At 35.8% G+C, this 14,256-nt stretch overlaps 2 protein-coding genes across 5 annotated transcripts; one reads left to right on the top strand and one right to left on the bottom strand.

Annotated features, from left to right (window-relative positions):
- Positions 1-290: 290 nt before the first annotated feature.
- On the bottom strand, positions 291-6,092 carry LOC109001652 (transcription initiation factor TFIID subunit 7). The gene is made up of 6 exons (XM_018979011.2): positions 5,718-6,092; positions 3,053-3,177; positions 2,040-2,173; positions 1,569-1,688; positions 1,097-1,166; positions 291-701 (listed from the first exon to the last, which is right to left on the bottom strand). The coding sequence occupies exons 2-6, from the start codon at positions 3,171-3,173 to the stop codon at positions 538-540; spliced, it is 609 nt and encodes a 202-aa protein (XP_018834556.1). The 5' UTR covers positions 3,174-3,177; positions 5,718-6,092; the 3' UTR covers positions 291-537.
- A 1,539-nt stretch (positions 6,093-7,631) lies between these two features.
- On the top strand, positions 7,632-12,097 carry LOC109001654 (serine/arginine-rich SC35-like splicing factor SCL30A). Of its 4 annotated transcripts, none has more exons than XM_035685468.1 (7): positions 7,651-7,807; positions 7,973-8,163; positions 9,064-9,141; positions 9,700-9,808; positions 9,986-10,150; positions 11,433-11,564; positions 11,651-12,097. In XM_035685468.1, exons 2-7 carry the CDS (start codon positions 8,061-8,063, stop codon positions 11,838-11,840), a joined length of 777 nt encoding a protein of 258 aa, XP_035541361.1. In that variant the 5' UTR covers positions 7,651-7,807; positions 7,973-8,060; the 3' UTR covers positions 11,841-12,097. The 4 variants fall into 4 exon arrangements, with proteins under 4 accessions (XP_018834565.1, XP_018834564.1, XP_035541361.1 ...); XM_035685467.1 differs by having other exon boundaries at positions 7,653-7,807; positions 11,430-11,564; XM_018979020.2 differs by lacking the exon at positions 9,700-9,808 and having other exon boundaries at positions 7,632-7,807.
- Positions 12,098-14,256: the final 2,159 nt, after the last annotated feature.

The following is a 14,256-nucleotide window of genomic DNA, read 5'->3' as shown; positions in this document are numbered from 1 at the left end:
CCAACAGAAGACCAAGTCCAAAATATTCAATCCTCCAACTTGCAGGATTGCAAATTCTGTAGCCCAGGCAGATTGGCAATATTCCAACACCCTAATTTCTCACTGAACTGTAGTCTGTAGAGATCCTGATTGTCTAGGTTAAGAGAAAACATAAAGTAGTAGGTGAAGACTCAGAGCAATGCTCTAGTTTGTGAACGTATTTGACAGAATCCAACTCCATTTCTACTATAAACAATTTCCATAATCCAACAGAACTCCAACATGTACATTGTATGAGAAAATCATCATAATGAAAAGTGGTAGCAACAACTTAGCATATGAATTATTGTGATTTTTCAAGCAAACGTATGTTTGCTCAAAGATATCTTACCTTTCTACAGAAAATTATTTATGATAAACAGCATACAGCTAAATATTCAGTAAATTAAATCAAAAACAGATATTACCTATTCAACGAAATATTCAACTAAACAGGAACCACGGGATACAGCTCCCATTAATTCTATACACCTTTTAAATTCTAGAAGAGGCTTCAAGTCAAATTGAGTCATCAGATTCATCAGAGTCGCTTCTGTCAGGCTCCTCAGCATTAGTTCCAGCTTCTGGGGCATCAGTCTTTGCAGCAGGCACAGGCGCAGGTTTTTTACTCACATTACGAACATTTCCTTCTCCATCTTCGTCTTGTTCAGCAACTTCAGCATGTGAACCATTTAATCAAGGAATAATCAAATCAATATGTTTCACAACAAGGAAAACCTCGACTCACACATGTTTTCAACTGAAACAATAATGTAACAAGTGCCTTATACTAACACATAGCTCAGAGACACGTTAAATCGGAGGGTGAACCAAAGATACAAAAGCATCATAAAAAACTTCCAATTGAATTAACAAATATCTATTTTCACCCTCCATGTGTCTCTGAATTCAGTCATTAGTGTAATTGCTCCCCCAATCATCCACTTGAATCTTAAACCAACATTCAGAGCACAGACTACTTCCTTACTTGTAGAACCGTGCAGCAAGAAACATCAATCAAGTAAAAAGTACACAAGTAACATCAATCAAGTGAAAAGCACATAACATATAAGGATATCAGCATTATTGGCTGTTGCACCAGCGTTGATCTTCACTAGATCTTTCAAGACACGCTGTACAAGCTCAGGCTGGAGAACATAACAAAGTTACGGTCAGTACAAACATGAAAGTGGAAAGGACAGTGGAAGGAAAACTACACACTAACATCCTAAGAAACCATAGACTTCACAAAAATTTCCAATTTTCAATAGAGTCGTGACCTCTAATTAGAAGAGAGATTTCATATGTTTTTTTTTTTCATAAGTAGACATACACTGTATACGTAAATGCAAATTCTCAATTTTCAAACCCTTTCCTTCAATAAATGCTACTTTGCAATTACAAGATACCAAATGAAAAGAGCCATATTTCTCCCAGAAATGAACGTCCCTATGCCAACGTGATAGCAGATTATTTTTTTTCTCTCTCTTTTCCTTCTTTCTCCTTCACAATCTACATGTCATGTTTGTTAAGAATGACTTATTTAATACATTTAGATCTGGCTCCCTGCGAAATCTCCGCTTTCGAGCATCCCTCATAGAAGGGGTGAGACCATGTCTGTACTCCACCATATCTGGAGCAGGATCGCCTGCTTCTCTGACCATAATCATCTAGTACAAACCAGCAGATAATATTTGAAGTATTAGAAATGTAGCAATCTTTTTTTTTATAAGTAGAAATGTAGCAATCTTAACATGAGATAAGATGAAAAATCTGTGAAATAGTTTGAGTTAAGATATTTTATGGAATTTTGGTAAATGAGAGAAAAAAAGTTGATTAAAAATACTATAAAAGTTGACATATTGTTAGAATATTATTTTTGTTTCGGGATTTGAAAAAGTTGAATTGTTTTTAGTGTTTTGTTTGGAAGTTTGGGAAAATTGTAATGATTAGGTAAATGTTAAATGAAAAAGTTGAAAATTTGAAATTGAAAAGTGTTCGGAGCCTAAAGAACATTTAACCTGACCAATGTCTGCAGTCTTGATCAACACACTGTCATCATATGTTTTATATGATTCCACAACAGAAGGAAGATCCAGGAGAGATGCAGGGAAACGATCATTGGCAATGATGAATGTCCCGTTCTTCCCATCCTCTGCAACATAAGAAGTCTTAATTCCACAAGCAAACCAAGAAGGTAGGTCACAATTAACAACTCCCACAAAAATTTATTTACAAAACCCACTAAACAACATAGAAGATATAACTCTAAAGAAACCTCAATAGTGAATTGGAAGAGCACAAAGAAAAAAGTGGATTTGACATGCCATAGAGAAAAGGACCGCTACAAATATATATGTTGAAATATGAGTAAATAACAATTGTTCCTACAAAGTAGCAGCTAAACTCAGCATATATAGTTAAAGTTCAGTAATAAGGCAACTTCACTTCAATGGAAATCATTCCTTTAAGGGAAAAAGTTAAGAATAAATAAAACTAGAGAACCACAATTTCATAGAATTTGTCCCCACATATTTTTTTTTTTTTTTTTCCCGGGAAGAGAGAGAGAGAGAGAGAGAGAAGTTAGTAAGAGGTTCGAAACATGAAATAGTTTTTCACAGAATCAGCTATTGAACAACTAGCAACTATTAGGGATTCTCATTCTGAATCAAAAAAAGCTTGAACCCTAAAACGTTATATAATTCAAGACTTGGACAATTAGAAAAGCAAAGAAATTGTAAACATACAAAATACCGGTCATGCCATTTTCAATCATAAAGACATGCAATTAGAAACCCAAAAAAGGATAATAACATTAGATTTATCTTTTTCTTGATAAGGAAATTAATCTTATAAAGCATAGAGGGTGCAATTCAAGTACAAAGGATCATAAAATTAGATGCAATAGATTCTGCTTCCTTTTTGTTCCATTCTTTCTTTCTCTTTCTCCCTTTAGATTACTCAAAGCTTACTCAGCAAGCGCTTCATTAACTTATTTTGAGTGATGCTTGATCAAGAAGAGCACATTCCTCACCAGAAAAGGACAAATCCAATGATTTGTCTTCAGAAGATGACGCATTTTCGCTTTCACTCAGAAGGCGGTCTAATCGCTCTGCAACAGATGGTGGAACTCTAAGTATGAACTGCTCCTCCATGTTACTACAAAATCAACACCAAATTTATGACTCAAAATAAAAAGGACTGTCAAAATATATCCCCCAAAAGCTGTAAACCATCATTTATCCATAAAAAGCTTTAAAGTTTAGATTATTGTGCATTTCTTAATCCATAATTGCAAACCCAGATAGCAGTACTATACAAAGCAAGAGGATTTGCAAAATGAATGCGGTAGACAGACAGATATTGAAAATTTATAGGATTCTACGTAGAAAATAATTTCCCTTACCCACGCTCTGAATTTCCCAAATGAAACCGTTAACAAAGAAAAAATGGGAAATCCCACAAAACTCTCTATATGTGAAATGCACGTGTGCGTTACCTTTATGGGGTTTTTGCTTCAGCTTCTTTGGCATGGGAGAGATGGGGATAAGAAAAGAAGAGAAAAGAGAGAGAAATGGGCAAAGGAGGAAGGAAGGGAAAGTAGGCACTTTTTTCTCTAAATACGCCTTATAGCATTAGAATTTGTTTAGGCATTGGAGCATTAGCATTGGAATAGGCAAATGCAAATTCAAAATTTGGCTAATATCACATTCACATATTTTGCCTTTTGCCTTTTGCCTTTTGCCTATTCCTCTCAAAACCTATTTCCATATTGGATTATCCATCTATTAGCTAAAATAATAATAAAATATTATTAATTTAATATTTTTTATTATTTTTTATCTAATTTATTTTTCTTATATTTTGCAATTCTACCAATCATATGTTAATTGATAATCAATTATAATTAAATAATCATTTAAACAATCATATTTTCAATGATCATTTAATGCTAATAACTACAAATTTTTTATTAAACTCCCCTAAAATTCCATATAAACATACTAGCAAATAATTACATCAATCCCACACTAGCAATAATTACATAATTCAACCACAACTCAAATTTCAAAACAACAACTTCCAGCTTAATGTCATCCAGTACAATATTTTTATAAGTGCCATCCAATACAATACTAGCCCATCAACATCTTCCACAAAACATACTAGCTTCAGAGTTTCAAGTACAATACAACATCTTCCACAAAACATACTAGCTTCACAAAACATATAAAGAGCAATCTGAAAGATATATAGGCGCTCATGTGGTTATTTTGGCTACCCAATATCACAGCTTTAAATGTTGTACTCTGTAAGACGGGTAAATATTTTTTTTCCTCTTAACGTACTTGTAACATGGATAGCTGCTGATATTAGATTTCAATCACCCAAAACACAAATCAATTTTGCTGGGAATGAAAGCAATTAATACATGGAATTCCTTAATTTCTTGCTTCAGAAATGAAAGCTAACTGCTAAGTAGTAGATGTAATCTGCATGGCGATATCATATTGGATTTCATCTAGTTCCCCTGTACATCTAACTCAAAAACCATGCCCCCTCATGTAAAACAGGTTTTCATGTCATCTCCTGGGAGGATGTGCTCCAATGAGAGTGCTCTTTCATTTTCAAGAAATCAACTCCAGGAGACAAAAACTTAACAGAACTTAGAAGTGATAAAATCCTATTCATAAATAATACACATGAAAAAGTAACATACGTCAAGATTCTATTCAGCAAGGCAAAACAAGAAGCACAGACAGAGCAACACATCCTGAAGAACCACCAGCCCGTGTTTACATAGAGCATCAATAAGTGCAGTATAAAGAACCACGTCAGCTTTCAACCCTGCCTGCTTAAACTCTCTAAAGGCCTCCATTGCCTCCCTGTACAAACTGCCTTTTGAGAACACATCGATCACTGTTGAATATGTTAACAAATTAGGATATACATGTTCTGCTTTCATCTCTCTGCAAACATTCTTCTGACTACACCATACTTCCCCTGCTTCCCATAACCGCCCAGAAGAGCATTATAAGTTACAACATCCTTCTTTATCCAACAATATATTGTTCGCTGGCATCTCCGACATGATCTCATATGCCAAACCCACCTGCCCCTTTACAAACCGCATCCAACAGTGTATTGTAAGTAAATATATCCTGATCGATGCCTCTTTCCACCATCTCACTAAACAAAGTCTGAGCCTTCTCCCACAGTCCCACACTACTACAACCCGCAAGAAGCGAATTATAGGCAATTCTATCGGGCTGCACCTTATTTCTCAACATCTCATCGAAAATCTCTAACGCCCTCTTAAACTCCATGCCTCCTTTCCCACACGCATCGATCACAGCATTATAAGTAACTAAATTCAGCAACAACCCCAACTTTTTCATCCAGTCGAAAACCATTATTGCCTCATCGCAATACCCACATCGCCCATACGCACTAATCAAAGCTGAATACTCATAAACAGTCTTTCCATATCCCCTACTCCTCGCCGTCTCAAAAATGTCCTTAGCAAGGTCAACTTTGCCTAACCTGCCAAGAACGCTAATCATAGAACTCGCTAATTTCCCTTGCTCATTCCTTCTCCTCTCTTTTCCGACAGAACATCCGAACAAACCCCCAAAACATCGTAAACCAAAGCATTTTATACAATCCGCAATAAAAAGAAAAATGGGTCACATATTTACCTTTAGCCCTTGATTCGAAACTCACGGGAGGACGTGGGTGAAGGACGGAGGCACTCAAGGGCAGACGGCTTTGAGTGGTGGTGCGTCGACTGGACGGAGGTACTCTCGGGCAGAGATCTGGACCAGATGGCTTGAGTGGCTTTCGTGCGACGGAAACGGGCGGAGGGATCTGTTATATGTACATATATGGCCTAAGGTTCACGTCTTAGAAAAACGTCTAGCTTGGTAGAGGTACCCAGCCTTATATGCACACATATTATTTGACTCATAATTAATGTGAGACTATAATTATGACCAACGCCTACATTGGTCGAGTACTAGAAGAGGCTGAGGCAACATGGCCCGTGGATCCATAGCCAACCACTTCGCAAGCTCAGCCTGATAGGCGAGGCGAGGTAGTATGAAAACCCACAACCTACTCTGATGCCATTTGTTATATGTCCATATTTTGATTACTGTATCAAATGTTGTACCGGTCAAAATATTAGAATAAAATATTTAGATATCGGTATCGTTTCGGTATAGTCGATATATGAATAAATTATATATATAAATTATATTTCAAAATAATAGTTTATATATGAATAAATTATATATAAATACATATATATAAATTATAAATAACTTAGTCTGAATTGAGGATAAAAAAATAAGATTGTAGTTTGAAAAAATGAAAAAAAAAATTAAAGGCAAAATACAAGCCGGTACGGTCGGTATATGGGCCGGTACAAAACATATATGATACATGTACCGGCCGATATAGTACAAGATTAAAAACAACGATCTCAACGCCGTCACAAATAGGGTAAATGAACACTGGTGTCTTTGTCCATGCCAATGTAACTATGCCTCCTGAGGGAGCTGTAGGGATTCAGGCACCATATGCAGATGGGATTGGTATTTCTGTCCAGGGCTCATCTTTAGTTGAAGACGGGGGTCCCTCTAGGGTCTTGAGTATTTTGGAAGAAACAATCAAGCCTATTTTAGAAGATACAAACGAGGTTATAGAAGATGCAAACGGAGTCTTGAGTACTTTGAAAGAAACAGTCAAGCCTTTATTAGAAGATGCAAACGAGATTATAGTAGGGGTAGACAAAGTGACACGACAAGGATCGTCGAGGGGTGGTGCAAAGTCAAGCAATGGTGATGGAGGGAAGGAACCTGTAATAGTGATAGAAACAATGGATAACAACTATATAGCTGTCAAGCAACAATATGGCGGGAAGGATACTAGCGGTTTGTTGTTGGTGCCTCATGTGGAGAAGGTTTAGAATCGAGAGTACAATTGGGTATTGGGCTGAGGATAATGCCGTTCCCTTAGTTTCTCTTCTTTCGTTAAACGATACAGCGGGTTCAACATCAGATTGGATTTTGAATAGGGCTAACGAGTTTCAGTAAATTTTAAGGCTTTCATATGAAGAACACGGGGCATATGCATATGAAGACCAATTTAAAGCCTTACTCATTGCAATTGAAGTGAGTCATGCGCTTGAAACTAAATCACATTTTCTTTTTACTTTTAAAAAAAAAGATAAGTAGGGAGTTAAAGTGTCTTTCATGTTCAATTAACTACGACGCTAAGTGAAGTAGCTCAAGTCGAGGAAAGAATAAAGAGAGGGCATTATAAAAAGATCTTATAGTAGGATGTTTGGGTAGAGGATTAGTTTTATGGAAACAAGGGATTGGGGAGGTGTTTTGGGCTTGATGTATTTTGAGTAAGTTTCATTAGATTTTTAGGTCATTAGGAGCTCTCTTGTATAAGTTATGTATTTTTTTATATACGTATAGTGTACTTATTCACTCATATTGATATATATATATAATATTATTACTTATAAAAAATATATATTATAAAAGTCATTATATAAAATAGAAAAAATAAATTTTGATAACATGTTTTAAAAAATAAGATAAAAAAGGCATTGTGAATACTCAACAAATGCCCTTCAAAGAACCACAGGCAATCGAGCACAGCCGTCAAGTCCATTTTTAGCGCCATCTTGGTCGCTTCGCCGAACCAAACCTCTCGCTTCGCTTAGCCCAAGGACTCGTCCGCCAAACCAAGCCCTTGCTGATTCGCTCCTTTTCAGGTGTCTCTCTTTCTCTCTGTGTGTGTATACGTACTTGTATATATATGCGCGAAATAGTTATGGTTTAGGGTTCTATTGTGTACCTTGATTTTTCAAGTTTGTTTCATGTCCCTCACAGTGAATTTATGAATTTCTTGGTTAACTTTCTGTTGCCTTTTTTTCCAGTTTCGTAAAAAATTTGGAATTGGTCAAAGGGGAAACTATTCTCTATAAATGAGGAGGAGGAGTTATACCCCATCACCACCTAGGGGTTATGGCGGGAGAGGACGGAGTCCCAGCCCCAGGGGTCGCTATGGCGGTCGTGATAGGGATGCTCCTACTAGCCTTCTTGTTCGTAACCTTCGCCACGATTGTAGGTTTGTTTCCATTAACTATTATCTCTACCTTACTAAGTAAGTCTCTTGTATAATTTAATTACTATGTTATCATTCCTTTTGAAGTTTAAGATGATATGTTGAGTTTCCCACTCTGTTATTTTTCTGTGATAGCTTTTTATTATTTGCATCTAGAATGACAGTGAACCAGTTGAGGAATGAGAATGGGATTTAAATGTAGAATAGTAATATCTTTTTTATGGGTAATGTAGAATGGTAATAAGCCAGTATGGGAATGGCTACGTAGCGATTACTTTTCGTTTGTATGATCTTGTGACGTAGTAAGTGAGTAAATATGTGAAAGCCCAGTGGAACATGATTGTTCTAGGTGGGGCAGGCCACCCACCTTCAAATGGTATTGGTCCTATGGATAGTGAATGGATTCGGTTCTGGAACTGCATGAGTACACAAGGTGAGCACGGGCCACTTAAATTGGCATAGGTTGGGTGCTATTGTTGCAGTGTGGTTAAATGCATTGCATGCCTCATCATTTATGAAGAAACAAGATCTTCGGCTTATTATTTATCTACTGTCTTCATCATTGTGTTGTAAGATGCCGCGCCATTTCATTATAAGCATGTAAAGCCTGTTCCTTGGTAATGTTCTATGTTTTTTTTTTTTTATAAACATATTTCTTAGAAGATGGGGTTGCTACGAAGTCTTGCTAAGACACTTTTTTGAGTGTTGGAGGTTACCCATTAGATATTCTCTTAATGAAATGGGACAGTAGTTGAAGCTTGTATTTATTTTATTATCCCAGGATCAAATGTGGTTGTGATGTTGTGATTGCTTAGCATGTCTGTGACTGTTTATGACCAAAAGGATTTTTTGTATATTAAAATTTTTTATGATATTCTGGTCTTTTTACGTGCTTTTATGCAGGCCAGAGGACCTTCGTAGACCATTTGGGCAGTTTGGTCATCTCAAGGACATTTACTTGCCAAAGGATTATTATACTGGGTGAGCATATGTGAACTAGTTGTAGGAGTTGAGGTGTCCTTGTAACGTTAGATTTTCATAAGTTCTCATGGAATTTTGAAATTTCTCCCTTGTTTTATGAAGTCAATGGGATGTTTACTAGCATTTTACTTAATCTTATTAGTTTTGGAAAAAAAATGTTAGTGGAATCATTGAACTTTTTCTTGGTTATTTGTTTTCAGGAACTTCTATGGGAAAAAAAAAATCTCTGTATTTGTCTCTCTCTCTTTAATTATAGTAATGTTTTGTCTGCAGTTTCATTCCCAATCTTGGTCGAATAGAGTTACAGATATAGAAATAGTTTCTCAAAATTTCTACAATCCTATATGTTTGGATAGAATAGAATATCTTAAAATTTATTTTGTGAAAGGTGGGCCACCATGCTAGGTTCTTTCTTTTAAGCTTTGTTGTTATGGGCATTTTTCTCTCAATCTACTCTTTTCTTATCTCCAGTTGGGTGTGTTAATTGAAGTTATTGAGATTTAACAGTGAAACTAAAGTTATGAAGACAACAATCAAGTAATTAGAGTTTTTTTGAAGATGATGTTAATGGTAGTGAAGATTGGAAGGAAGTTGGGTGTGAATACGTTGTTGAAGATGTCTCAAGTCTTGTAGAATTTCAAGTCATCTTAAAACTGACACTTGCAAGGTCAGCAGCCAAGTGCTTGCTTTTTTGTCATGACCATATTATTGGGGATTATTTTGGACAACTTCATCAGTAAGATTTATGGCGCGCAAAGTACATCTCAAAGTTTTGCCTTTCAGAATAGGCCATGTTTTGACACTGTTCTCTTTCCCTTTGTCTTGTGTCCATTTATTTTTTCAGGGAACCCCGTGGTTTTGGTTTTGTGCAATATGTAGATCCTGCTGATGCTGCTGATGCTAAATATCATATGGATGGTCAGATTCTTCTTGGTCGTGAGTTGACTGTTGTCTATGCTGAGGAGAACAGGAAGAAACCAGCTGATATGAGGGTAAGGGAGGGAGGAAGGTAAGATTCCCCTTTCTGTTGGGATTTTTTTTTTTTTTTGTAAATGATATATACTTATAATATATTTTTCTGGTGAGTTTTTATGAAAAAAACTCAACTTTATAGTTGTTGAGAGAGTTAAATAATGATTTCACACTGAACTCGAAAGATTGTCTTGCCATAAAGATTTTTGTTAGTATGTTTGTACAGACAAGCCTTTCCTGAAATGACTGTAATGAAGAGTATGTTAGATCATAGAAGGAATATATGGATGCTGTTGACCAAAACTGGGGTCATCTAGGTTATCTTATTAAAATAAAGTAATTTGGTGCTATTTCTGGAGTTTTGGAAATTAGTATCCCCAAAGCTGTAGTGAGTCTTTTCAGAAACCCAATTGCCGGTGCATGCATTAAAATGGAATGTAGTTAATGGATTTGCTAGCTATGTAATGTGTAGTCTTTGTTTGTATTTATGGCATATCTACTGCTGTCAGATTTGGAGGTTTATCTTAATCTTTGAATACTGAATGATGACTGATGTTCATGTTGGATGATTTGTTGAAAAGTTGAAATAAATGCAAGTGTCTATATGATTTTTATTATTTAATGCCAGGGAGTGGATTCCTCTGATTTGATGTTCACTTTTAATCTCTATTTTCATCTCTTTTTTTCAACCATTTATAAGAGTACAAATGTTGCAAAGCTGAGATCTTTTTACACAACCTTTCGACTACTGGCCGAAGTGGACCGATTTATGTGGTACTTTTTTTGTTTTAAAAAAAATTATGCGACTTTTTTTTTTTTTTTTAAATTTATGTGGTAATTCTTTTCATCTTCCCCCACCGTAAATAGCTATCTGGCTAGACCAAAAATAAAGTCCACCTAAAAAGGAGAGGAGCACAAATGTGTGCAGGGCTGATTCTTAGCAAGACTATGGAGTGAGGAAATTGGGTCTCTCACAGGGCTACATGTGATCAGTTTATTTTAATTTTTTTATTTACTGACAATATAAAAGTGAGAAATGCTTGGGTACTGAGATTATTTTAGAATTGAGTTGAAAACCAATGAAGCAAGTTGTCTAGCCATTAATATCTTTACTCACCTTCGGTGAATTGGACATGCAGAGCGCATAATTGGTGGGTACCACACATCATTGTTGGCACTATCATAAATAATCTGAATAGTTTGTAATGGAATAATTATATGAAATTGTTTAGTATTCCAAGAACCTTTCTACCAGATAATCCTATCATTTCTTTTAAGTTGCATTTGCAAGTTCACATCTGACATTTTAAATACAGTAGGGCTCGATATCATGATCGAAGACGGTCACCCCCGCGTTATTCTCGCTCACCTAGATACTCTCGATCTCCATCTCCACGCCGTGTGAGATCTCGGTCCCGAAGCCATGGTTATTCCCCTCCCCCCAAACAAAGGTATGGAATGAAGCAAATCTCTATTTATTTTATTTTATTTTATTCCAATAACGTCGCATACATTGTGGTTTCTTATTTTGATGCAGATCTGTTTCACCCCGAGACAGAAGGTCCAGTCGAGAGAGGCCGTATACGCGCTCTCCGCCCTATAATGGCTCAAGGAGCCACAGTCAAAGTCCAGATAGGGGTGTGAACAGGAGCCAGAGCCAAAGGCGAAGCCCTAACCATGAAGGATTCTCAACGCAACCAAATGGAGATAGGTCTCCTAGTCAGTGAGCTACTCTGAAATAGACTACTGTTATGCTAGTTTTTTGTTGGATTTTGTTTACTATTTCCGACTATTTTATGTTGGTAGTTGTACCATTCTCATGAATTTGATCCAGATTCTGGTTCCGTTCGTAGACATTTTTTTCTCAAAAAGTTACATCTGGTGATACAAAATAGTCTTTGTTACTAGATGCTGTGCCATGTTAATGTTGAAACTTCAATAGAATGGAAGAAATACATTGAGAGAACCATGGATTTAATTGCCATGACAAAGGTAGTTTAATCTTTCTGGGATGCTTATTGGCAGAGGCAGCTGTACTACCTGTCCCTTGAACCCTTACATCGGAGCATTTGCTAGGGTCAGTTCACCCTAGATCTTATCAAGAAGAGTAAATGATTATTGAGAAGTGAGAGTATTGAAGTTATCCCCAGAATGAAGTTGCAGAGATTATTTTTTCTGTCAATGTGAGATATTTTAATTTCATTACTAAGATAATGAAAATACACGAGGGAAAATACATAAGGGGGTAGGGGCTTCAACAACCACTTCCAATGGTTGATATAGCGCAATAATTGGCGCCATCGATGTAGATTCTATTAAAGAAACCTAGATCTCCCACCATCCTTAGGAAATCTCTGGATTAATTATGTTCGTGGGTGTCCATCTGTATGTCCTGACCATCTATTTTCCAAATATTTGATGCAGTGAAGGGAAGGGCCTAATGCCTTGCCTGTCCAGCTTTCCAGCTTTCTCCTGTTTTGCTTGGATATATAAGTTGAATGTGCCGTGACACTTGAGAGGGACCTATTTTGATATACTTTTGATGGTAAAGTAAGCACATGATTCCCCCAAACAAGCCTTTGTATGGCCTTGGATGTTGCTTGATACTACTTCTAATAGCAATGGGAATGAGAAAAAAAAAAGTCTAGAAAGAGGAAAGAAGTTGCTAGACGTTTGGTTTCCACCACAGAAGTGCACTTTTCAACTAAGCAGCATCTATTCAATTCAATATGCTTTTATCCACAGATAAATTATCTCTCCCTCTCACACACACACACACACACGGTTTGAGTTTGTGGTTAATCCCTCTCCCTTTTTAGTCCTAGATTCTCCAACTTCCGCGTCCTTGTCGTGTCATTTTGGGCCCCATATGTTTATTTGAAAAGTTATATCAGGCTGACAGGCTCACCTCACCGTGTTTCTTTTCTGTCCCATTTTTTGGCAGCCAAAAAAAAAAAAAAGGAAAATATTTTATATTCTTCGGTCCACCTCCACAAACTTCTTCAAAAGCGGGAAAGTGATTCGAAGTATAATGTGAGGTATTTTTAGTGCATTTACATCCGCGTCTGTATAACTGTTATCCATCCTAATACATCTTCATCAAAAAATGTTCATACAAATTGATATCACATCTTACTTGACATGTCTCTCAACTTTACATAAAAATGAAACCATTTATTACTTTGGATGCACAAAATAGTCCGCAGCCTCGTCGAACTGGTCGAGAGTCGAGACGAGACTGTCTAAAACCAATGGATCATGGACGGGCTTGTACACTTCTCCAACTGGCCGAGACTGTCTAAAACTAGGATCACGGACGGGCTCGTAATCTCATGTTGCAAGCTACAGTTTCGTAACTTAATAAACTGAAACTGAAAGCTACAGTTACATATATTTATATTCAAAAAATCTACACAATCTCTTACTATTCATACAACCTCCACACACCATACTTTTTTTTTATTATTATTTTTTGTTTTATCAAATATTTAATATATGAATAATGAATAGAAAAATTAAATTAGTTTAAAAAGAATAAATTAAAAAACAAATTTTATAAAAATTTTAAAAAATTTTAAAATTTTAAAAAAATATGGTGTGGAGGATAGGAAGTTGTGTAGCATTCCTCATCTATATTTCTCTTATGTTCCGTTTAGATATATAAACAGTTTTATTTCATCTTATCATTATAATTTTTTTAAATTTTCACATAAAATATACTAAACAATTCAATTTTTTTTAAATTTAAAACAATAATAATATTAAAATAATATTCTAATAATATTTTATTCAATTTTTATCTAAAATCATCTCATCTTATTTCACTATACGAACGGTGCCTCAGAGATTTTACCTTAAAAAGTAGGATTGACATTATTTATTAGAACCCACTTCAAAAAACTAGAGATAATAATCTACCAATATACTATTATATAAAACTTTTGTTCCTATGAAGTCATAAAAAATCTTATCATATTTTTATTAAATGACAACAAGTGCTTTAAAAAGCACTCCTCCTTTGTGTTATTTGCTGTATAATGCTTACAGAGTATTCGGATTCCGCAAATATTTTCGATTAATTTTGAGGATGACTTTTTGTTTATCTTCTAATTGACAACCTATCAAAAACCGTTCCCACGAGGC

Source organism: Juglans regia, chromosome 14 (assembly GCF_001411555.2).
Source record: "Juglans regia cultivar Chandler chromosome 14, Walnut 2.0, whole genome shotgun sequence".
Classification (NCBI taxonomy): domain Eukaryota; kingdom Viridiplantae; phylum Streptophyta; class Magnoliopsida; order Fagales; family Juglandaceae; genus Juglans; species Juglans regia.
Note: the sequence above shows the minus strand (reverse complement) of the source record. Positions and strands in the feature narration are given on the sequence as shown.

Bases quoted from the DNA above. Each gene is read 5' to 3' on its own strand.
- LOC109001652 (XM_018979011.2), bottom strand. From the start codon at position 3,173: ATGGAGGAGCAGTTCATACTTAGAGTTCCACCATCTGTTGCAGAGCGA. The intron at 1,167-1,568 runs GTATTAAATAAG...TATGTTCTCCAG, and splicing joins GCAGGGAGCCAGATCTAAAT to CCTGAGCTTGTACAGCGTGT. The intron at 702-1,096 runs ATATCCTTATAT...TAAATGGTTCAC, and splicing joins TGCAACAGCCAATAATGCTG to ATGCTGAAGTTGCTGAACAA.
- LOC109001654 (XM_035685467.1), top strand. From the start codon at position 8,061: ATGGCGGGAGAGGACGGAGTCCCAGCCCCAGGGGTCGCTATGGCGGTC. The intron at 10,151-11,429 runs GTAAGATTCCCC...TTTTAAATACAG, and splicing joins AGGGTAAGGGAGGGAGGAAG to TAGGGCTCGATATCATGATC. The intron at 11,565-11,650 runs GTATGGAATGAA...ATTTTGATGCAG, and splicing joins TCCCCTCCCCCCAAACAAAG to ATCTGTTTCACCCCGAGACA.